Source organism: Myodes glareolus, chromosome 14 (assembly GCF_982192425.1).
Source record: "Myodes glareolus chromosome 14, mMyoGla1.1, whole genome shotgun sequence".
Classification (NCBI taxonomy): Eukaryota; Metazoa; Chordata; class Mammalia; order Rodentia; family Cricetidae; genus Myodes; species Myodes glareolus.
The window spans coordinates 24,575,586-24,600,932 of record NC_142039.1 but is presented as its reverse complement, the minus strand read 5'-3'; the positions used below and the strand labels follow the sequence as shown (position 1 = coordinate 24,600,932).

Sequence of the window (25,347 nt, the reverse complement as noted above, 5' to 3'; positions counted from 1 at the left end):
CATTTTGGCAGATAGCATGACCCCTGGTCAAGCAAGAGTCATGTCCGGGTTTCTTGATGTCTATCGGTTTAACATGTTAAGTTCTGATTCTGACTTTTTTTCAAATTATGTGTACAATTGTGTTTTCATGTATAGGGATATTTATGTATGAGTGTGGCTACACACAGTATCCAGAAAAGAGTATCTTGGATATTGGGCTTTGAAAATTATTATTTTTATGTTCATCCAGACATAAAATTGTCACGTATTCAAAAAAACAGAAGTAATAGTTTTCAGAATGTGTTTCTAAACACTTATTATAAAAATAATTAAATCTGTAGGAGCTAGAGAGATGGCTCAGTGTTTAAGAGCACTGGCTGCTCTTCGAAAGGAGCCATATTCAGTTCTCACTATCTACATTGCAGTTTAAAATTTTCACACTTCTATGACCATTCTCATGAGAAAAATCCCATTCCGTGAACTTTGGATTTTCTATGTCCATAAGCCTTTATGTAGAACTGGGTTCAATGTTCAAATTTCTCAATTATGCCTCAGCTTTCTGATCACATGATACACATTTTCCATTTGTGAGATAGAGAAACATACCTGTTGTTACTCCTCAAAGAATGAAAAAGCTACCTATTCTCATTAAAAAAAAAAACTGTCGGTAAAATGAGAGTTTTCATCTACCACAGAACCCACATAGACATTTAGGCATATTAATTTTGATACATCATGAATCATAGGGAAATAAGGCTGTAAAGAAATACATTAGCCCTGAAAATTGTTGAAGAATATGACTTTTTTGGGATTTCAGAATGGGATAATATTTTACTTTCATTTGTTTCTCTCTTAACTGAAGTATAGCTCCAGGAAGTTCTGAATTTGTACAGAGTAGAAGTGACAAGTCCAGACATCAGCCTGAGCAGTCTTCCTCCAGTGAAGCTTCCAAAAGACATCCACACATGTCAGCATTCATCAGAAAATGGAAAATTAGGGTGACCCTCAAACCTGCAAATACAAAGAAAATTGATAGTACATTAGAACATGCTGTATCGAGAAGTGATTTCTATGAAGCAGATTTTAGTATGGAAGTATATAATTTTCTTTTCCTAAGGCATACAATCTTCTTTTCTTACTTTAAATAACACTGCTTTCTACTTGAAAAGCAAACAATAAATGAATGATTCAGTTTATCCTGTTTTCTCTAATACCAAACATATAGAAAACAAAGAATCAAATGCTCAAACACATATCTATCAACAAAAGGAAACAGGGAAAGAAGAGTCAGCCATTGAAAACACTGGTTATTCTTCCAAAGGAACCAGGTTCTAGTCATACCATCCAAAAGCTGGCTCATAAACATTTTTAACTCTAGTTTCAGGGAATCCTATGCAATCCTCTGGCGTATATGGCGCCAGAAATACATGTGATACACAGATATTCATATAGGAAAAACCCATGTGATTAAAAAAGTTAAATAACAAACAAGAATATATGTATACACACACACACACACACACACACATATATATGTGTGTATATATGTATATATATATCCATTTGTAATAACAGCTGCCAAGGAGATACAGAAGGTACCATTTAACAAGACCAGTCTCTTCATTACTTACAACAGGTCCTAGATGATAAAGATGTTACAGGGGGCCAATCCAAGGCCTGAATATATGAATCTGGGCGGTAGCTAAATTGGTCAGTCCAGGCTCCTAGAGCCACATGGAATCTCCATGGTTCAGGGTGGCCTCAGGATATCCCAGAGAAGTTTCATGAGGATCCAGTGAGATGGTGTGCTAGAAGCCAGATGCCTTGAACCAGACCAATGACTCATTGCAATGAACATTTGTTAGCAACACTGATTGGATGAAAGTGTATACTATGAGATGAATTGCTCATAATGGCACAATAACAAATAAAGCAGAGTTGAAGATGGTACTAGTTTGAATGTAATAGGCCCCCATAATCTCAAAGGGAGCAACACTATTATGAGGTCCATCTTTGTCCAGTGGGTATAAACCTATTGGAGGAAGAGTGTCACTGTAATGGCAGGCTTTGTGGTTTCCTATGTTGAGGATACTGATCAGTCTCACAGTTGATGTCCTGTGCTTGCAAGGTATACCAATCTCAGCTCCAGTACTACATCTGCATGTATGCCACCATGATCCTGTCATGGTAATACTAGACTGAGCCTCTGAAAGTGTAAGTCACCCCCTCAATTAAATATTGTCTTTCTAAGGAATGCTATTTTCTGTTGTTTTTTTACAGAAATAAAAACCCAAACTAAGTTGGCAGCAGGAGTGGAATATTGCTATGATATAATAGGAAATGATTTTGTTTGGAGTAATATGGTCTTTAGAAGTTTGGGTTAGGAAAGAAATGAAATGCTTTGAGCACTGCATAATATCAATACTAGTAGAAGCATGAAAGACAGAGCTTCTCAAGGTGATTTGATGGACTCTGGAGATCCACAGGTTTCAAAGGAGAACAACAACATGACACCAGTAAAATCTAGTGACCCTACAGCAATGACACTTAACAACCAAGTATAGTTGAAACAAAAGAAATTTACCTAAAAATTAACTTCAGGAGAATGCTTGAGACTTTTAAAGAGGAAATGAGCAACTCCCTCAATGATATGAAGGAAAAGACAAAAAATTGAAAGACATCAGCAAATCCCTTAAAGAAAATCAAGAAAGAGCAATCAAACATATGAAAGAAACTATTCAAGACTTGAAAACTGAATTAGAGATAATAAAGAAAACATAAGCTGAGGGAATTATAGAAACAGACATTATGAGAAAATAATCAGGAACTACAAATACAAGCATAAACAACAGAATGCAAGAGATGGAAGGGAGAATCTTAAGCACTGAAGATACAATAGAAGAAATAGACTCATCAGCCAAAAAAAATTAAATATAACAAAAACTTAACACAAAATATCCAAGAAATATGAGACACCATGAAAAGACCAAACATAAGAATAATAGGTAGAGAAGAAGAAGTTCAACTCAAAAGCACAGAAAATATATTTAACAAAATCATAGAAGAAAATTTTTCCAACCTAAAGAAAGATATGTCTGTGAAAGAAGATTGCAGAACTCCAAATAGACTGGATAAAAAAATGTCCCCTCACCACATAATAATCAAACATACAGAATATAGAAAGAATATTAAGCATTGCAAAAGGAAAAGGTCAAGTAACATAAGACGGCAGACCTACCTGATTTATACCTGATTTCTCAGTGAAAACAATGAAAGCCAATAGGTCCTGTTCAAGCATTATGCAGACACTAAAAGACTATGGATACAAGCTCAGACTACTATACCCAGCAAAGCTTTCATTCACCACAGAAGGACAAAACAAGATATCCCATGGCATAACCATATTTACCCAATATCTGGCCACAAACCCAAACTTCACAAAGTTCTAGGAGAAAAACTCCCACCCAAGGGAATTCGCTATATCCAGACAATAGCAGAGACAATTGATAATCTCATAGCAGCAAATCCCAAAGGGGAAAAATTATATAAAATAACATCACCAATAAGGAAAACGAAATAAACAGAAGATGACAATCACTGGTCATTAATATCCCTTAATATGAATGGACTCAACTCACCGATAAAGAGACACAGGCTACCAGATTTGATATGAAAACAGAATCCATCCTTCTGCTGCATAAAAGACACAAACCTCAACCTCAGAGACAGACATTGCCTCAGAGTAAAGGGTTGGGGAAAATTTTCCAATCAAATGGACCTAAGAAACTAGCTGGTGCAGCTCTCCCAATACCTAACAAAACAGACTTCAAACTAAAATCAATCAAAAGAGACAAAGGACATTTCATATTAGTCACAGGAAAAATCCATCAAGAGGAAATCTCAAAATTGAACCTTTATGCCCCAAGTACATGGGCCCCATCATATGTAAAAGAAACTAAAGTTTAAATCATACATTAAAGCCCACACACTAATAGTGGGAGACTTCAACATTCCACTCTCACCACTGTCAGTCAGACAAAAAATTAACAGAAAAATAAGGGAAAGATGTTATGACTCAAATGGACTTAACAGACATTTATGAAATATTCCATCCAAACATAAAAGAATATACCTGATGTGGAAGGTCCTTCTGTTTATGTGCTACTCTTATTGGTTAATGAATTAAGAAACTGCCTTTGACTGTTGATAGGGTAGAACTTAGGTAGGTAGAGAAAACTGGACTGAATGCTGGGAGAAGGGAGACAGAGAGGGAGAAGTAATGGAACTGCTGCCAGAGACAGACACTGGGAACTTTAGCTGGTAAGCAAGATCACATGGCAATACACGGATTAATACAAATTGGTTAAATTAATATAAAAGTTAGTCAATAAGAAGCTAGAAATAAGGGGTCAAGCATTGTTTTAATTAATATAGTTTCTGTATGGTTATTTTGGTTCTAGGCAGCCAGGATGAACAAGCACCTTCTCCAACATATACCTTCTTCTTAGCACCTTATGCCATCTTTTCAAAAATTGACCACATACTTAGTAACAAAACAAACCTGAATAGAAAAAAAAATTATAATAACCCCACCTATCTTATCAGATCACCATGGCTTAATATTAGAATTCAAAAACAACACTAATTCCAGAAAGCCCACAAACATATGGAAATTAAACAATGCTCAACTGAAGCATCAATGGGTCAAGGAAGAAATAAAAGAAGAAATTAAAGACTTCCTAAAATTCGATAAAAATGACCGCACAAAATACCCAAATTAATTGGACACAATGAAAGCAGTGTTAAGAGGAAAGTTCGTATCACTAAATGCATATATAAAGAAGCTGGAAAAATCCCATACTAGTGAATTAATAGAACATTTGAAACTTGAGAACAAAACCAAGCAAACTCACACAAGAGAACTAGATGAGTTGGTTCTTTGAGAAAATCAACAGAATAGACTCACCTTTATCCAAAGTAACCAAATGGCAGAGAGAAAATATCCAAAAATGAACAAAATCAGAAATGCAGCGGGGGATGTAACAACAGACACTTAGGAAATACAGACAATCATCATGTCATATTTCAAAAATCTATACTCCACAAAATTGGATAACTCAGGAAATAGTCATATTTCTGGAGAAATATTACTTACCCCAAAATTAAATCAAGACCATATAAACAAATTAAACAGACCTATTATTTCTATTTCTATAGAACTAGAAACAGTCATCAAAAATCTCCCAACCAAAAAAAAAACCTTAGAACTAGATGATTTCAGTTCAGAATTCTACAAAATTTTCAATAAAGAAGGAGTACCAAGATTCCTCAAATTATTCCACACAATAGAAACATAACGAACATTGCCATACTCATCTTATGAGGCTATAATTACTATGATATGAAAGCCACATAAAGACATTACTAAGAAAGAGAATTACAGACCAATATTATCATGAACAGTGAATCCAAGAAGACATCAGAATCATCATCCACTATGATCAATTCGACTTCATCCCAGACATTCAGGGATGGTTCAACATAGAAAAATCTGTCAACATAATCTACTGAAGGCGTAAGTCACAGACAATCCCACACCAGTTTGGAATTATGATTAATAGAATGGTTATTTATTCAAAGGGGAAAAAACTTACAGATTACCGTCCCAGACAACAGTCCCTCCGCGCGAACAGGAAAGGAGTCCAGGGGCCGGAAACGGAGCCGGAAGACAAAGAGAGAGTGGAGGACAGCCGCTGCTTTTTTTAAAGGGAGAGACCACGCCCCAATGGGCTGGTAACTCAGTGGCGATTGGCTGAAGGAGCTGAAGGAACTCCCACAGCATCTTCCCCTTTTGTTTATGTAAGAGAGTTCTAAGCTTACTACGCAATTATATACAATAAGTACAAACCTACGAAATTATATACAATAAATACAAATATCCTATTCTAACTAGCTTAAGTCTTGTATAACAAATAACTTGGCCAAGTCATGAAAGGAAAGTAACTACATTTATATAATCTTCAATCCCATCGAAGATCTGAGAAGGGAAATAATGTTATCTGAGTAATTAGGAAGTGCAATCAAACAACTTCCAGAACATGTAACAAATCGCAGAGACAACTGGCTACCTGGACAAACACCCAAAGTCACATTTGCAGCGTTGAAGCAACCAACTTTGGCTAAGGCCTGATGTAACTGACATACCATTTTCAAAGGCAAGAAACTTCAAAACTATCTTACCCTGTCTTGGCAGGATATGACAGTCTTGTTTTATCCATTTATGGATATTCTGTAACTCTGTCAGTAGTTGAGGTATGAGCATTTCTTTACCCAAAGGCCAGTTCTGCCAAGAAGAAAGGCTCCAGGTGGAGTGTCTTTGGTGCTCAACATTCTCTCGGGCATAGATCAGTGTTGCCAGGAGTGATTGTGTCTCCCTACCATAGAACTCTGAATTAGATTAAAGGCCATTTTCTACAGCTCTTTGAAGAGGTTGAAGATTATCTATCTATACTGAATATAATCTCTATATATCTAAAGAACCTGATTAGTCTAATTATAAATGACAAACTTAGATGACTGTTGATCTATATAATTCTCAATATCTATCTAACTTAAAGACTGAGATAATAAACAAGTGTGCAATAATTGAGGACAATGAGACCTCCAAATATAAACAATGTGCAAGTATACATTGCAATATGGTAAATATATATCAATACATAAACAATATATAAGTATCTTAATCAGAGGTAGAAGTGTACAATGCAATATGGTAAATATACATATATCAATACAATGTATATATACAAATACATAAAAATGTTTTAAACAGAGGTAGAAGCATGAAGCATGCATGCATAAAATAGTCAACATAATTTAACTTTGTATCAATATATAAGAATTGATACCAATATGTTTGTCTAAAAGCAATAACTCACAAGTACAAATCTGTTTATCCCATAATCCAATTATCCCTCCTTTTTTTTTTTTTTGGATTCCTGTGCTTATAAAATTCCTCCCCCAACCCTCAACCATATACTAATTATAACCAACCCCTAAATGATGTCCCTAAACCCAAGGACAAACTTTATTGGGAGAGGGGACGTCGTTCTCTAGAATTACTTCCAGCTGTCATGGGGGCGACGTTCTTTCTGGGGGATCCTGTGAAAGTAAAATGATGGTTAAATTTCAAGATCAATGTCTTTTAAAATTGCAAATAGTCTCTGAGTATTTTGTGGAGGTCTGGCCAGAATGTTGTACAAGATGTGCACCATTTCAGCACGTTGGAACCGTCTTGTGCAGCTGGTACCCAAAACAGGTCTTGTAGTAGCGCTATCAGTATCATGACGTCATATCAACCAGGTGGAGTTGTTGTTATGGGGCCCCATCTTCTTCCTGGAAACTTCAAATGTCACTGTAGGAAAAACTCATTGTTCATTGTGGAAAACTTAAACATTAATTATATAGACATATACATGAATACCTATATTCAATGAGAGACATGATAGATATATTTAATGAAGGTATGATAGATATGAAGAAAAGTAAAGATGTTTTCTAAACTCATATTTCTTTCTGTCCCATATCATGGCTCTTGACATGAGACAGAAACTCCAGAAACTCTGGGTTTTTCTTTAAACAACAGGCTTGGAATTAGAGAGGGACTGAGCCAGAGTCCAACTCTAAAACCAGCTCTATAAATTTAGAAATATGATTTAGTATATGGTACTTACAGAACCTATTCAGTTTTCTTGATAGTCCCTATTGGGCCGTTATTTTCCATCTGTCAGTATTCAAATATCCAGGGTCCCTTGAACTTTTCAAAGATCAGTGTTTTCCTGTGGAGATAAGAACAGAACCCTGCCCCCATTCTATATGCTTTTCTTACCACCTGTATGGTTATCATCATTGTAGATGCTGTCATTTCTCCTTTCCAAGAGGTTTCTCCTCTTCAAATCGAACCTTTATTAATTTTGATGGTATCCACAATTTTTCTTCTCCTGTGGAAACAAGAGCAAAACCCCTTCCCCAACGTAGCACATCTCCTGGCTTCCATTGAGAGGTCAGCACGTCTTTGAAATAAACAGGTTGGTTTAGTTCAGAAGTTTTTTCCATTATCCAATGCCTCTCTGCTGCTGTTGTTCCTTTCTCATTAGCATTAAGAAAATTCAAGGTTAATAAAGCATTATGCAATCTATTTCTGGGGGTATCTTTCGTCCCTTTCTGTTTGTTTAGCATATCCTTTATAGTACGATTTGATCTTTCTATAACTGCCTGACCTGTAGGATTATTTGGTATACCTGTAACGTGTTTTATATTATAATAAGCAAAGAAGCGTTTCATTTTCTTAGATACATATGCTGGACCATTGTCTGTCTTTATTTGTGCAGGTATACCCATGATGGCCATAACTTCCAATAAATGTGTGATTACCGAATCAGCCTTTTCTGAGCTCAGGGCAGTTGCCCATTGAAAACCTGAATACGTGTCTATGGTGTGGTGTACATATTTTAATTTACCAAATTCCATAAAGTGGAACACATCCATCTGCCAGATTTCATTCCTTTGAGTACCCTTTGGGTTACTCCCTGCAGGCAACGGTGTTTGATTATAGAAAGAACAAGTAGGACATCTCTTTATAATGTCCTTAGCTTGTTGCCATGTAATGGAAAACTCTTTCTTTAAGCCTTTACTATTGACATGATGTTTTTTATGAAATTCTGAGGCCTGCAGAACGCTTCCAATCAATAATTGGTCAATTTCAGCGTTACCTTGTGCTAGAGGCCCAGGCAGACCGGTATGGGACCGGATGTGTGTTATGTACATTGGACAAAGCCTATTCCTAATTATGTCCTGTACCTCGATAAACAATGAAGTCAACTCTGTGTCATCTGGTATGAATTCAGCGGTTTCAATATGCAAGATAACTCTTTCTGCATATTGTGAATCTGTAACTATATTAAGAGGTTCTTTAAAATCCCTTAGCACCATAAGAATGGCATATAATTCTGCCTTCTGGACAGAATTATAAGGGCTTTGTTCCACCTTACTCAATTCTTCTGATTTATAACCTGCTTTCCCTGATTTATTTGCATCGGTATAAAATGTCCGAGCTCCAGTTATTGGAGCATCACGTACAATTCTAGGAAGAATCCAAGAAGTTCTCTTTATGAGGTTAAGTCTATCACTTTTGGGATAGTTGCTGCTAATTTCTCCCAAAAAATTAGCACAAGCTCTTTGCCATGGTTCATTATCTTCCCATAACTTTCTTATTTCCTCAGTAGTAAAAGGCACTATAATTTCTGCTGGGTCTATACCTGCTAGTTGACGAAGTCTCAGTTTACCTTTTATAATTAATTCTGAAACCTTTTCTACATAAGTTTTTAATTTTTTACTTGGTTTATGAGGTATAAATATCCACTCTAAAATAATATCTTCCCTCTGCATTAAAATCCCTGTAGGAGAAATTCTGGAAGGCAGTATGACTAGGATGGAACTAAGATTCGGGTTGACCCTATCCACATGTGCCTCCTGTAATTTTTCCTCAATCATTGTCAGTTCCTTTTCTGCTTCAACTGTCAATTTTCTGGGACTATTCAAATCCTTATCACCATCTAAGGTTTTGTTTAAATGAACTATTAGATCAGGTGTTATCCCAACAGCTGGTCGTAGACTGGAAATATCTCCTAACAATCTTTGGAAGTCATTAAGAGTCCGTAACCGGTCTCTCCTAATTTGTGCCTTTTGTGTTCGAATTTTCTCTAACCCTATTCTGTAGCCTAGGTAATTAATAGAATCTCCTCTTTGAATCTTTTCAGGGGCAATTTGTAATCCCCACCTAGGCAAAACTTTCTTTACTTCTTCAAACATACTTTCCAAAATATCTTTATTTGAATCAGATAATAAAATGTCATCCATGTAATGATAAATTATGGACTTGGGAAATTGCTTACGAATTATTTCCAGTGGCTTATTAACAAAATATTGACACAATGTGGGACTATTGAGCATCCCCTGTGGGAGGACAGTCCATTGATATCTCCTAGTAGGCTGAGAATTATTATAAGTAGGCACTGTGAAGGCAAATTTTTCTCTATCCTTTTTTTGCAAAGGTATAGTGAAAAAACAATCTTTCAAATCAATAACTATAAGAGGCCATCCTCTTGGTAATAGAGAAGGCAAAGGAATTCCAGATTGTAGCGGACCCATAGGCTGAATTACCTTGTTGACAGCTCTTAGATCTGTCACCATTCTCCATTTACCAGATTTCTTTTTTACAACAAACACAGGAGAATTCCAAGGGCTGGTTGATTCTTCAATATGGTTAGCATCTAGTTGCTCTTGTACCAGCTGTTCCAAAGCCTGTAACTTATCTTCAGCTAGAGGCCACTGCTTGATCCATATTGGCTTCTCAGTTAGCCATTTTAAAGGTAGGGCTGTTGGTACCTCTAAAGGTTTGCTATTGGCTGTGTGTTCTTGTACAGCCTGAATGGCTGGTGACCTTTTTCCATAATACCTCATTATATCCTTCCCAGAATTGTGAGTTCCTGGAACTACAGGAATGTTAATCTGGGTATTCCATTGCTGTAGCAGGTCACGGCCCCATAAATTTATTGCAATATTTGCTATATATGGCCTTAATCTTCCTATTTGCCCTTCAGGCCCTATGCATTCCACCCATCTTGTGCTTTGTTTTACACGAGATAGGGTTCCAATTCCCAGGAACTGAACATCTACCTCATGAAGAGGCCAATTCGGATGCCAGGATTCTGGAGTAATTATACTTACATCCGCACCTGTGTCTAATAAGCCTTCAATATAAATGCCATTTATACAGACTCTTAGCTTTGGTCTTTGATCGTTAATATACGTTTGCCAAAATATACGTTTACTCTGTCCTCCTGAATTTTTTGACTCATTCTCCACATGTAATTCATCATTCAGACCAGTATTACTTTTTACGGCAGACATTGGAGTTTTTAATTTTCTTGGTGAGACACATTTTCGACTGTAACTGGGAATGACTGGGCCACTTTTGGCTTGGGGGCCTGCGAGAGGCCCCTCAAGGAGTTTCCCGATGGTATCGGGTTGCCTTGTCTGTCTGTTGTTGACCTGCATTCGTTGGACCAATGTCGGCCTTTACCGCATCTTCTGCATATACCTGAAGGCTGAGATCTCCTACTTTTGTCATTCCCAGAGGAAATATTATTCCTAGGATTTCTTTGCCTGCAATCCCTTTTCAGATGTCCTAATTTACCACAATTAAAACACCTGGTAGTTTGATGTCTCCTCATAGCTTTGGAAATCGCTTCTCCTACCCAGGATTCATCGTTAAAGCTAAACATCTCAACATTCATTGTATGCTGTATCCATTCTTCCATTGGTGCTGATCTAGATCTTAAAGGCCCAATTATCTTTTTACATTCAGTATTTGCATTTTCAAAAGCTAGAGATTCAAGAAGTATTCGTCTAGCTTCTGGGTCTGTTACCCCTATGTCCAGAGCCTTAATTAATCTTTGCACAAAGTCAGTAAAGGGTTCTCTCTGTCCCTGCCTAACCCTGGTATATGATTCGACCCTTTTTGCTGGATCTTGTATTCTATTCAAAGCATTCAAGGCTGCTTTGTGACATAAGGACAGCACTTCTTCATCATAAAGAGCTTGGACCTGTGGATCAGCATATGCTCCTACACCAAGAATTTGATCTTGGGAAACCTCCACACCTTTTGCTCTTCCTTGCTGTTCCATATGTTTGGATTCTTCTCTGAAATAAATTCCAAACATCAAGGAAGGCCCATCATCTAAAACTGCAGACACTAGCTGAGAGAAATCATGGGGGGTAGCTCTGACATTAGAAGCCCAAGTCCTTATCATTTCCTTAACAAATGCAGAGTGCAAGCCAAAGTTAACGACAGCTTGCTTAATTTCTTTTAAATCATTCATTGCTATTGGTGTCCATCTAGCTTCTTTAACTCCCTTTGAGCCTTTGGAAGTTAACCCTTTGTCAGAATAAATTACAGGGTATGTTGTTAGGACCCTGGGTAAGCCAGTTCTAACAGCTGGTGGTGGCATTGTATCCTGTCCTTGTGCCTTCTTACTCTGTTCACCAGCTCCAATAGTTTCTTCAATCATTTCTAATCTTTTTATCATTGTATCCCTTAAATCCTGAATCTCCTGACCTACCCGTGTTTCTAGTAATTTCACTAAGGTATCAGTTTTTTTGTTCCCATTCTGGAGGTTCATTCTATCTGTTACCTTATCAAAACTTTGTGGTAACATCTGAACGTCAAATTCAACAGCCTGTACCCTTTCAGGTAACTTCCTAGTACCCTTGGACTTGGAGTCAATTTTGTCTATCATAGTATCCACTTGTTCAGATAACCCCTGATTTTCAATAATTTTAATCCTTTCAACTAGTTGTTCAATATTAGTCCGTAAAAATCGTATCTTTCTTAATGATAAAATATTGAAAAGAAAACTGAAACCTAGCAACAAGTAAATTAATATATTCCCATAGTCATATAAACCTTGCATGACATAATCCATTGTATTAATAAAGAAAACAGTAAAATTGGCGTTGGAAACAAAAACTGCCATATTACCTCTTGTCTAGTTGGCGGCGCTGTTGCCAAGTTGAGACTAGAACCACTGCAAAGGTGACTTAAACAGGTCCTGTTTCAGTGTCTGCCTTAGTATTTGTTAAAAACTAGGAAATATAAGTTGCTCAAGAAAGAAAGTTTAATTAAATCAATTCCATACACGGAACCAGAAACCCAGAATCCAGGGGTAGAAAAGAGCAACCTGGAAGCCGCGTATGCCTCCACGTGACCGAGTCGTTCTGATTCACGCCACTAAAGCACCGCACTTACAAGGGAAATTTAAAAACAACTCAGAAAAGAGCAAACCAGGCAGGCAGAGACTGTCCCGAGCCTGTGGAGCTTGGGAGGCGTGGGGTTTAACTGAACTGCTGGCTCCACACACAGGGCACAGGCCGCAGCTGAGGGAGGTCTCGTGACTAGCCGAGCTGGTAGCAAGCAGTTGAGTGGGGGGGAAGGGGGGGTTCTACAACCAAACGTGGGGCGCCAGATGAAGGCGTAAGTCACAGACAATCCCACACCAGTTTGGAATTATGATTAATAGAATGGTTATTTATTCAAAGGGGAAAAAACTTACAGATTACCGTCCCAGACAACAGTCCCTCCGCGTGAACAGGAAAGGAGTCCAGGGGCCGGAAACGGAGCCGGAAGACAAAGAGAGAGTGGAGGACAGCCGCTGCTTTTTTTAAAGGGAGAGACCACGCCCCAATGGGCTGGTAACTCAGCGGCGATTGGCTGAAGGAGCTGAAGGAACTCCCACAGCAATCTACCATATAACTACCCTGAAAAATAAAAACCACATGATCATCTCATTAGATGCCAAAAAAGCTTTCGACAAAATACATCCCTGCGTAATAAAGGTCTTGGAGAGAGCAGGGATACAAGAAACATATCTAAATAAGTAAAGGTAATATACAGCAAGGCAACAGCCAACATCAAACTAAATGGAGATAAACTCCCAGTAATCCCACTGAAATCAGAAATAAAACAATTGTCCACTCTCTCCATATCTATCCAATATATTTATTGAGGTTCTAGCTAGAGCAATAAGAGAACAAAAGGAGATCAAGGGGATGCAAATCAGAAAAGAAGAAGTCAAATTCTTAATATTTGCTGATGATATGATAGTTTACATTAGTTACCCTAAAAATCCTACCAAGGAACTACTAGAACTCATAACCACTTTCAGTAATATAGCAGGATACAAGATTAACTCAAAAATTTAGGAACCCTCCAGTACACAGATGATAAATGGGCTGAAAAAGAAATCAGAGAAACATCACACTTCACCACAGTCACAAATAGCATAAAATATCTCACAGTAACTCTAACAGAACAAGAGGAAGACTTGTATGACAAGAACTTTAAATCCTTGAAGAAAGAAATTGAAGAAGACATCAGAAAGTGGAAAAATCTCCCATGCTCTTGGGTAGGTAAAATTAACATAATAGAAATGGAAATCTTACCAAAAACAATCTATAGATTCAGTGCAATGCCCATCAAAATCCTAGCAAAATTCTTTACAGACCTCAAAGGAATGGTACTCAACTTCATGTGGAAAAGCAGAACACCAAGGATAGTCAAAACAATCCTATACAATAAAAGAACTTCTGGAGGCATCACAATCTCTCACTTCAAACTCTACTACAGAGTTACAGTACTGAAAACAGCATGGTGTTGGCATAAAAACACAGGAGGACCAATAGAACTGAATCAAAGACCCAAATATTAATCCACACTCCTTCAAACACCTGATTTTTGACAAAGAAGCACAAAATATCAAATGGAAAAAAGAATGTACATTTGACAAATGGTGCTGACATAACTGGATATCAACATGTAGAAGAATGAAAATTGATCCATATTCATCACCACACACAAAACTCAAGGCTAAATGGATCAAAGACCTCAACAGAAAGCCAGCTACACTGAACGTCATAGAAGAGAAAGTAGGAAGTACACTTGAATATATTGGCACAAGAGAGCACTTTCTAAATATAACCCCAGTAGCACAGACACTGAGAGAAACTCTTAATAAATGGGACCTCCTAAAACTGAAAGGCTTCTGTAAAGCAAAGACATGGTCAACAAGACAAAATGACAGCCTACAGAATGGGAAAAGATCTTTACCCACCCCACATCAGATAGAGGTCTGAACTTCAAAATATATAGAGAACTCAAGAAATTGGTCATTAAAAGAACAAATAATCCGAGAGAACTGTCAACTGAGGAATCTAAAATGACTGAAAGACATTTAACAAAATGCTAAACAATCTTAGTCGTCAGAGAACTGCAAATCAAAACAACTCTGTAATTCTATCTTACACCTGTAAGAATGACCATGATCAAGAACACAGACGACAACTTATGCTGGAGAGGATGTGGGGTAAAGGGAACACTCCTGCATTGCTGGTGGGAGTGCAAGCTGGTGCAGCCCCATTGGATATCAGTATGGTGATTTCTCAGAAAATTAGGAAACAACCTTCCTCCAGACACAGCAATACCACTTTTGGTAATATATCCAGAGGATGCTCAATCGTACCACAAGGTCATGTGCTCAACTATATTTACAACAGCATTGTTTGTCATAGCCAGAAACTGGAAACAACCTAAAGCCCCTCAACTGAAGAATGGATAAAGAAAATATGGTACATTTACACAACGGAGTATTACACAGCAGAAAAAATCATGACATCTGGAAATTTCAGGTAAATGGATGGAGCTAGAAAACATTATTTTGAGTGAGGTAACCCAAGCCCCACCAGAGGGGAGTGCAAGGCACCTCCAGCTCCTGCTGCTGGGGCTTCTTGGCTCCACATAACTCCCCACTTCCCCGTCCCCCCACCCGAGTTTGCCCTTATGCCTGTGGGATCACGAAACAAGAAGAATTTAACACCCTACTCCAGAAGAAATAGAAGAAATCAACTTTAAACAGAACATTATGAAAATAATAGAGGATTTTAAACAGGAGGTGAAAAACTGTCATTAATAAATGGAGATGACAAACAAAAAGGTAGAGGAAATGGATAAATCTCTCAAAGACACCAAAGAAAAACAAGAAAACCAAGAAAAAGCAATCAAATAGGAAAGGGAAACAGTTCAAGACTTGAGAAATGAAATGGAGGTAATGAAGAAAACACAAACCGAGGGAAGGCTAGATATCGAAAATTTGGCTAAACAAATAGGAACTGCAGAGACAAGTATTACCAACAGAATGCAAGAGATAAAAGAAAGACTCTCAGACACTGAAGGTACTGTAGAGGAAATAAACTCACTGATTAAAGAACAAAACGAATCCAACAAATTCTTAACACAAAACATCCAAGAAATCTGGGATACCGTGAAAAGACCAAACCTAAGAATAATAGGTGTAAAAGAAGGAGAAGATTTACATCTCAAAGGCCCAGAAAATATATTCACCAAAATTATTGAAGAAAACTTTCCCAATCTAAAGAAGGATATTCCTATGAAGGTACAAGAAGCATACAGAACACCCAAATAGACTGGATCAAAAAAAATCCCCTTGCCATATAATAACCAAAACACAAAACATACAGAATAAAGAACAAATATTAAGAGCTGCAAGGGGAAAAGGTCAAGTAACATATAAAGGGAAACCTATCAGAATTACACCTGACTTCTCAATGGAAACCATGAAAGCCAGAAGGTCTTGGATAGATGTGCTGCAGAAACTAAGAGATCAAGGATGCAAGCCCAGACTACTATACCCAGCAAAGCTTGCATTTACCATTGATGGAGAAAACAAGATATTCCAGGACAAAAACAGATTTAAACATTACATAGCCACAAACCTAGCCTTACAGAAAATACTAGAAGAAAAAAATCACAAACCAAGAAAGACAACAACCCCCATAATAACACAAGCATCTGGCAACCCTCCTCCAGCACAACTCAAAGAAGGGAAACACAGAAACACTACCACCAGGAAAAATAACCAGAGTTAACAACCACTCATCATTAATATCACTTAATATCAATGGACTCAACTCACCTACAAAAAGGCACAGGTTAAGAGAATGGATGCGAAATCAGGATCCAACATTCTGCTGCCTACAAGAAACACACCTCTCCCCTTCCAACAACCCTCCCACCACCCCCCCATGCACCCAAGGTTACCTGGGACTCTTGACTATTTCCTACCTCCTGGCGGATAGCTAAATAATCTTCATCAGGTTCGTCTTCTTATTTAGCTTCTCTAGGATCACGAATAATAGGCTCAAAGACCTTTAATTATGGTTAGAATCCACTTATGAGTGAATACATACCGTGTTCCTCTTTTTGGGTCTGGCTTACCTCACTCAGTAAAGCGTTTTCTATGTCCATCCGTTTGCATGCAAAATTCAAGATGTCATTATTTTTTACCGCTGAGTAAAACTCTAATGTGTATATGTTCCACACCTTTTTTAACCATTCTTCTATTGAGGGGCACCTAGGCTGTTTCCAGGTTCTGGTTATTACAAATAGTGCTGCTATGAACATAGTTGAACAAACGCTTTTGTAGTATGTTTGGGCATCTCTAGGGTATATTCCCAAGAGAGGAATTGCTGGGTCCTGAGGGAGGTTGATTCCCAGTTTCCTGAGAAACCTCCACACTGATTTCCAAAGTGGCTGCACAAGTTTGCATTCCCACCAACAATGGATGAGTGTTCCCCTCATTCCAGGGAGAGGGTTAGAGAGAAGGGAGTAGGGGAGGAATGGAGAAAGCTCGGTTGACCGGGATGGGGGGAAGGGAGGAAGGATGAATGTGGGATCAGGGAAGAATATATTTCAACTAAGGGAGTCATATTAGAGTTTACAGGAAACTTGATTATAAATGGGATCCCAGGTCCAAGGAGAGATCCCCAGATTGTTCTCTGGACAGAGGAGGGGGTGCCTGAACCGGCCTTGGCCCGTAACCATACTGATGAATATTTTGCTTATCACCATAGATCCTTCATCTGGCGTTGGATGACGATACAGATGGAGGCCCGCGTTGGAGCACCGAACTGAGCCCCCCAAGATCCAAATGAGGAGCAGAAGGAGGAAGAAAATGACGAAGGACTGCGAGGGATACTATCACCCACTGATACAAGGGGTCGGATCTAATGAGAGTTTACCAAGGCCAGATGGACCGTGACTGAGCGAGCATGTGATCCAACCAGATTCTCTGAATGTGGCCGGATTTTCTGAATGTGGCTGGCCTGCAGTCTTTCTGAAAAGCCATTGACAATGACACTGGGACTGGTTTCCTCTGCATATACTGGATTTTTGGGATCCAGTCTGTTTGGATACTCACCTTCCTGGACCTGGAGGGAGGGGGGAGGAACTTGGACTTCCCACAGGGCAGGAGATCCTGACTGCCCTTGGGGACAAAGAGGGAGGAGGAGAGGGAGGGGGGAGTGGGAGGGCGTTGGGAGGAGGGGTGTAAATGGAAACTTTTTATAATTTAATAAAATTACTTTCAAAAAAAAAAAAAAGAAACACACCTCAAACACAAAGACAAACACTACCTCGGAGTAAAGGGTTTGGAAAAGTTTTTCCAATCAAATGGACCAAAGAAACAAGTGGGTGTGGCTATACTACTATCTAACAAAATAGATTTCAAACTAAAATCAATCAGAAGAGACGGAGATGGACACTATATTCATATCAGGAACAATTCATCAGGAGAAAGTCTCAATATCTTCTGAATATCTATGCCCCTAATATAAAAGCACCCACACATGAAAAAGAAACATTACTAGACCTCAGAACATAGATCAACCCCACACTCTAGTATTGAGTGATTTCAACACTCCTCTTTCACCAATGGACAGGCCAACCAGACAGAAACTCAACAGAGAAATAAGAGAATTAACAGATGTAATGAACCAAATGGACCTAACAGATATCTGTAGAACATTCCACCCAAACAGAAAAGAATATACCTTCTTCTCAGCATCTCAGGGAGCCTTCTCAAAAATTGATCACATAATTGGTAACAAAGTAAACATCCATAGATATAATGAAATTCTAGTAATCACCTGTGTACTATCGGATCATCATGGAATAAAGCTAGAATTCAACAACAATTCTAACCCCAGAAAGACTACAAACTGAACAGTCAACTACTGAACCATCCCTGAGTCAAGGAAGAAATAAAGAAAGAAATTAAAGTCTTCCTTGAATTCAATGAAAATAAAGACACAACATACCCAACCATAAGGGACACTATGAAAACAGTGCTAAGAGGAAAGTTCATTGCACTAAGTGCTCACATAAAGGAAACAGAGAAAGCACACATTGGAGACTTAACAGCACAGCTGAAAGCTCTAGAAAAAAAGAAACAGACTCACCCAGGAGGAGTAGAAGACTGGAAATAATCAAACTGGGGACTGAAATCAAAAAATTTTAACAAAGAAAAAAATCCAAAGAATCAATGAAACAAAAAGTTGGTTCCTGGAGAAAATCAACAAAAATGATAAACCCCTTTCCAAACTAATCAAATGGCAGAGAGAAAACACTCAAATTAACAAGATCAGAAATGAAAAGAAGAAAATAACCACAGACACAGAGGAAATTCAAAGAATCATTATATCTTACTACAGAAGCCTGTATGCCACAAAATTGAAAAACGTGGAAGAAATGGACACTTTTTTAGATAAACACCATATACCAAAATTAAGACCAGGTAAGCAGTTAAATAGACCTGTAAGTCGTGAGGAAATAGAATCTGTCATCAGAAACCTCCCTACCAAATAAAGCCCTGGCCCAGATGGTTTCAATGCACAATTCTATCAGTACTTCCAAGTAGAGTTAATACCTATACTCCTTAAAGAGTTTCAAAAAATAGAAAGAGAAGAGTCATTTCTTTACTCCTTTTATGAAGCTACAGTCACCCTGATACCAAAACCACACAAGGACTTAACCCAAAGAGAATTACAGACCAATCTCACTCATGTACATCGATGCAAAAATTTTCAACAAAATACTGGCAAACAGAATGCAAGAAAACATCCAAAAAATTATACATTATGATCAAGTAGGCTTCATCCCAGAGAGGCGGGGCCAGTTCAACATACAAAAATCTATCAAAGTAACCCATCATATAAATAAACTGAATGTAAAAAACCATATGATCATTTCATTAGATGATTAAAAAAGCATTTGATAAAACTCAACACCTATTTATGATAATAGTCTTGGAGAGATTAGGAATACAAGGTTCATTCCTAAATATAATAAAAGCAATATACAGCAAGCCGACAGTTAACATTAAATTAAATGAAGAGAAACTCAAAGCCATCCCACTAAAATCAGGAACAAGACAAGGCTGTCCACTCTCTTCATATCTCTTCAATATAGTGCTTGAAGTTCTAGCAATAGCAATAAGACAGCATAAAGACATCAATGAGATTCGAATTGGAAAGGAAAAAGTCAAACTTTCATTATTTGCAGAATATGATAGTGTACATAAGCGACCCCAAAAACTCTACCAAAAAACTCCTACAGCTGATAAACATCTTTAGTAATGTGGCAGGATACAAGATCAACTCCAAAAAAATCAATAGCTCTCCTCTACACAAAGAAAAAAGAAGCAGAGAGGGAAATTAGAGAAACATCACCGATCATGATAGCAACAAATAGCATAAAGTATCTTGGGGTAACTCTAAGCAAGGAAGTGAAAGATCTATTTGACAAGAACTTTAAGGTTTGAAGAAAGAAATAGAAGAGGATACCAGAAAATGGAAGAATCTCCCATGCTCTTCGACTGGGAGGATCAACATAGTAAAAATAACAATTCTAACAAAGGTAATTTATAGATTCAGTGCAATCCCCATCAAAATCCCAACAAAATTCTTCACAGACCTTGAGAGAACAATAATCAAGTTTATATGCAAAACAAAAAAACCTAGGATAGCCAAAACAATCCTGTATAATAAAAATACTTCCAGAGGCATTACCATTCCTGACTTCAAAATTTATTACAGAGCTACAGTAATGAAAACAGCTTGGTATTGGCACAAAAACAGAGAAGTCAACCAATGGAACTGAATCAAAGACCCAGATATTATTCCACAAACCTATGAACACCTGATTTTCGACAAAGGAGCTAAAACTATACAATGGAAGAAAGAAAGCACCTTTAACAAATGGTGCTGGCATAACTGGATGTCAACCTGTAGAAGAATGAAAATAGAACCATATCTATCACCATGCACAAAACTCAAGTACAAATGGATTAAAGACCTCAATATTAATCTGACCACATTAAACCTGAATGAAGAGAAAGTGGTAAGTAGTGTACAACACATGGGCACAGAGACCACTTCCTATGTATAACCCCAGTAGCACAGACAATAAGAGCAACAATGAATAAACGGAACCTCCAAAACTGAGAAGCTTCTGTAAAGCAAAGGACATTGTCATTAAGACAAAAAGGCAACCTACTGATTGGGAGAAGATCTTCACCAACCCCTCATCAGACAAAGGTCTGATTTCCAAAATATACAAAGAACTCAAGAAACTAGATGTTAAAACTCTAATTAATCCAATTAAAAATGGGGTACTGAACTGAACAGAGAATTCTCAACAGAAGAAGTTCGAATGACCATAAGATTCTTAAGGTTATGTTCAACCTCCTTAGCGATCAGGGAAATACAAATCCAAACAACTTTGAGATACCATCTTACACCTGTCAGAATAGCTAAAATCAAAAACACTAATAATAGCCTATGCTGGAGAGGATGTGGAGTGAGGGGAACACTCATCCATTGTTGGTGGGAATGCAAACTTGTGCAACCACTTCGGAAATCAGTGTGTCGGTTTCTCCAGAAACTGGGAGTCAACCTCCCTCAGGACCCAGCAATTCCACTCTTGGGGATATACACAAGAGATACCCTATCATACTACAAAAGCATTTGTTCAACTATGTTCATAGCTGCACTATTTGTAATAACCAGAACCTGGAAACAACCTAGTTACCCCTCAATAGAAGAATGATTAAAGAAAGTGTGGAACATATACACATTGGAGTTTTACTCAACGGTAAAAAACAATGACATCTTGAATTTTGCATGTAAATGAATGGAAAAAGAAAACGCTTTACTGAGTGAGGTAACCCAGACCCAAAAGAGGAATATGATATGTACTCATTCATAAGTGGATTCTAGCCGTAATTAATGGACATTGAGCCTATAATTTATGATCCTAGAGAAGCTAAATAAGAAGGTGAACCCAAAGAAAATCATATAGTTATTCTCCTGGATATTGAAAGTAGACTAGATTGCCAGGCAAAACTTGTGTGTTTGGGGTGTGGGGGTGGATGTAAGGGGAGATTGGTAGAGAGAAGGGAGAATAGGAGGATTCGGGAGTACTTGGGGGAATGGGATTGGTGGGATTGAGGAAGGATGAATATGTGAGCAGGGAAGTAAATATCTTAATTAAGGCAGCCATTTTAGGGTTTGCAAGAGACTTGACTCTAGAGGGGTTCCCAGGTCCAAGGAGAGGTCCCCAGATTGTTCTTTGGGCAGCAGAGGAAAGGATGCTGAACTGGCCTTGTCCCATAGTCACACTGATGAATATCTTGCATATCACCATAGAACCTTCATCTGGCGATGGATGGAGATCGAGACAGAGACCCACATTGGAGCACTGGACTTAGCTCCCTAGATCCAAATGAGGAGCAGAAGGAGGGAGAACATGAGCAAGGAAGTCAGGACCACAAGGGATGCAACCACCCACTGAGACGGTGGGACTGATCTAATGGGAGTTCACCAAGGTCAGCTGGACTGTGAGTGATGGACCATGTGATCAAACTGGACACTCTGAATGTGGCTGGTAATGAAGGCTGACTGAGAAGGCAAGGACAATGGCACTAGGTTTTTATTCTACTGCATGGACTGACTTTGTGGGAGCCTGGTTTGTTTGGATGCTCACCTTTATAGACCTGAATGGAGGGGAGAGGACCTTGGACTTCCCATGGGTCAGGGAACCCTGACTGCTCTTAGAACTAGAGAGAGGCGGGGATGTGGTGAGGGGGAGGGAAAAGAGAGGCAAGAGGAGAGGCAAGAAATTTTTAATAAATAAATAAAAATAAATAAAGTTAGTAAACTCTAAACATGCATTTAAAAAAAAGAATATATTTTATTTTGTGATCACTGCAAGATTGAAAGGATAGGGCCACTAGGATATTAGAGGAATTGAGGTGCATATTGTAAAATCTCAAAGAATCAATAAAGAAATTATATTAAAAATTATTAAAGAAAGAAGAAATGTACTGCATTTTTGAAAATATGTAACCAAAAAACATACTCTATAGTAAAAAGTTGTTGAGGGATGGTGAGACTGTTTAGTTTAGTAAGGAACGAGCTACAGGTTGATGACCTATATATTCTGTGACATATATAATATAATGTTAGAATTTATGGATCCATATTTACTCCCCCCCCACTTTCAAACAAATTAATAAAGTTATCTATTTAAAATATTTGGGAAGATATAGATTCCTGAATTTTAATTTTTTCTTTTTAAAATTACATTACTCTTCCTTATTTCCTACGCTCTCGTTGATTCTGAGAAATAATGAAAATTATTTATCTATCTGGTTTGTGTCACCTTATTATCTCTAAGGGATTTCTGAGTGTGTGAATGAGTGAGTCTCTGATTCTTGGGCTTCATCTAGGGATTCTTTTCCTCTGTTGGGATTCCTTTTCTAGCCTTGATGTGATGATTTTTCCTTTATTTTACTATGTTTTATTTTGTCATGTTTGGCTGTTATCTCTTAGAATCCTATTCTTTTCTAATGAAAGAGAGAAATGGAGTAGATTCCGAAGGCAGGCAGGTGAAGAGGAACTAAAAAGGATAGAGTAAAGGGAATCTATAATCAGGACATCATGTATAAAAAAGAATCTATTTTCATTAAAATGAAAAATAATATTTTAATTAAATAAAAATTCAAAGTTCATTGTCATAGTAATACTATATGATCAACTACAAATAAATGTGCATGTTAAATTCACAATTAAAATTTTTCTAAATAATTTCGATATAGAAAAACAGAAGGAATAAAAGTATCATATATATGTACTATTACTTTGGAATTTGCATTATCCAATTTGAAAGTGGTAAGTGAGTTTGTAACTTACCATTTCACTTTAAGAAATATTGCCTTAAATGGAATGTTTGCTACACTGACATTTGGTTTCAACCATATAATTTATCAATCATTCATTTATTTCCTCTTAATTGAAATATAGTGGCTTTTGGTTCCATAATAGAAACAATACTTGTCCAAAACAAAATCCCACACATAAAAAAATAACCACAAATCACAATAACAAAATAAACATATAAGATCTAAAGAGTTAAAGGATTACTCATCAAAGACAATATCATGAATAATAGTTCTGTCTCTATGTAATACACACTAATTTATTCATTTTCAGTATACTATTAAAAACAAACTGTATCTAGAATTGTTATTACAAGCAATTTTCCATTATGCTTATAATTTTCACACAATATCACATTATTAATCTTAAATAATTACCCCTCGGGAATTAATACATTTTCCTTCATATATAATCCATCTTGTCTCGCATTCTATAGCCTTATACATAGAATAAAATATGAAAAAAAACTTTAGATTATAAATTCTCTACAGGAATGGAAATTATTTAATAAAATATAATAATATCCATTTTTAAATGCATGTGTGCGAGGTTTTCTATGTGATTGTAGATGCATGTGCATGTTTATGGGTAACCACCTGAGTGTAAGGGGCAGAAGAATCCCTTACATGAACTCCACAATAAAGTATTTGTCTGTTTTGAGGACAGGTTTTTCACCTTACCTCTATAGTTGGCATATGATGGCTGGCTTGTCAGCCCCAGGGATTTGTGTGCTTTCTCCTCCAGGACATTTGAATTGCAATAGCAAACATTACACCCAGATTTTAATCATGGTTTCCAGATGTCGAACTCAGGTATTCACACTTTCAAATCAAGTGAGTTACTAAGTAATCTTTCAGCATTAAATATTTTCTCTCTAATTTCTTAGTTCTTTACATTGACCTCTTTATTTTTAAGAAAATCAAATCTAACCCTAATCCTCTGACTGTGTTATCACACATATCAAGACAGCAGATCTCAAAATAAAACTTTCAGCTCCTGGATAAAAGCACATTAGAAAGAAATGAAGGTTTTCAAACTATTAAAAAATCATTACGATTCCTGAAAACAGTGAACAATTTCATATGCAGGTGATGCATAGACTACAAGGTTGGTGGTCAAATATTAAATAAGATTTGGATTTAATCAATTGCTGGAGAGAATGACATGTTGGCATGATGTTGATATTGGAAATACCTCAATAGGCTCCTCAAACTTCCCAAAGTGAATGTTTGCAGGGCATACAGATTATTGCCATGACAAGGCATTCAGCAGTGATGCAGGCTTGCCCTGCATATTCTCTGAAACTATACAAGCCTTAGGTGCAATAGATTAAAGAGACCCTGGGTCTGCTTACCCTGCTGCTGTGAATAAGGTCAGAATTCAGAACAGACTAGAATGAATTCCAAAAGTACTCTTTCTAAATTCTGGGCTATAATTGTCTCTATATACTTTATATTTATTGAGAGAATTTTATTTTTTCTTTAAAAAAATAACGCTTATTTTAAAATTTTGTGATTTTTGTTACTATTTTTATTTTTTATTGACTTTTATTGAGCTCTACATTTTCTCTGTTCCCCTCCCTGTCTCTCCCGTTTCCCCTTCAGCTCTCCCCCAACGTCG

General features: G+C 37.3%; 1 protein-coding gene across 4 annotated transcripts in view; it reads right to left on the bottom strand.

The window, feature by feature from the left end:
- Positions 1–763: 763 nt before the first annotated feature.
- The window catches only part of LOC125417284 (aldo-keto reductase family 1 member C21-like), a 57,145-nt gene continuing 32,561 nt past the window's right edge, over positions 764–25,347 (bottom strand). For 3 of the 4 annotated variants that reach the window (XM_087896425.1, XM_087896424.1, XM_087896423.1), the window contains one exon: positions 21,634–22,221. In XM_087896425.1, the coding sequence (XP_087752551.1) occupies positions 22,161–22,221 (61 nt within the window). In that variant the 3' untranslated portion in view covers positions 21,634–22,160. Of the gene's footprint in view, positions 991–21,633; positions 22,222–25,347 lie in introns of those variants that run through there. The other variant, XM_048460702.3, reaches the window with a different exon arrangement.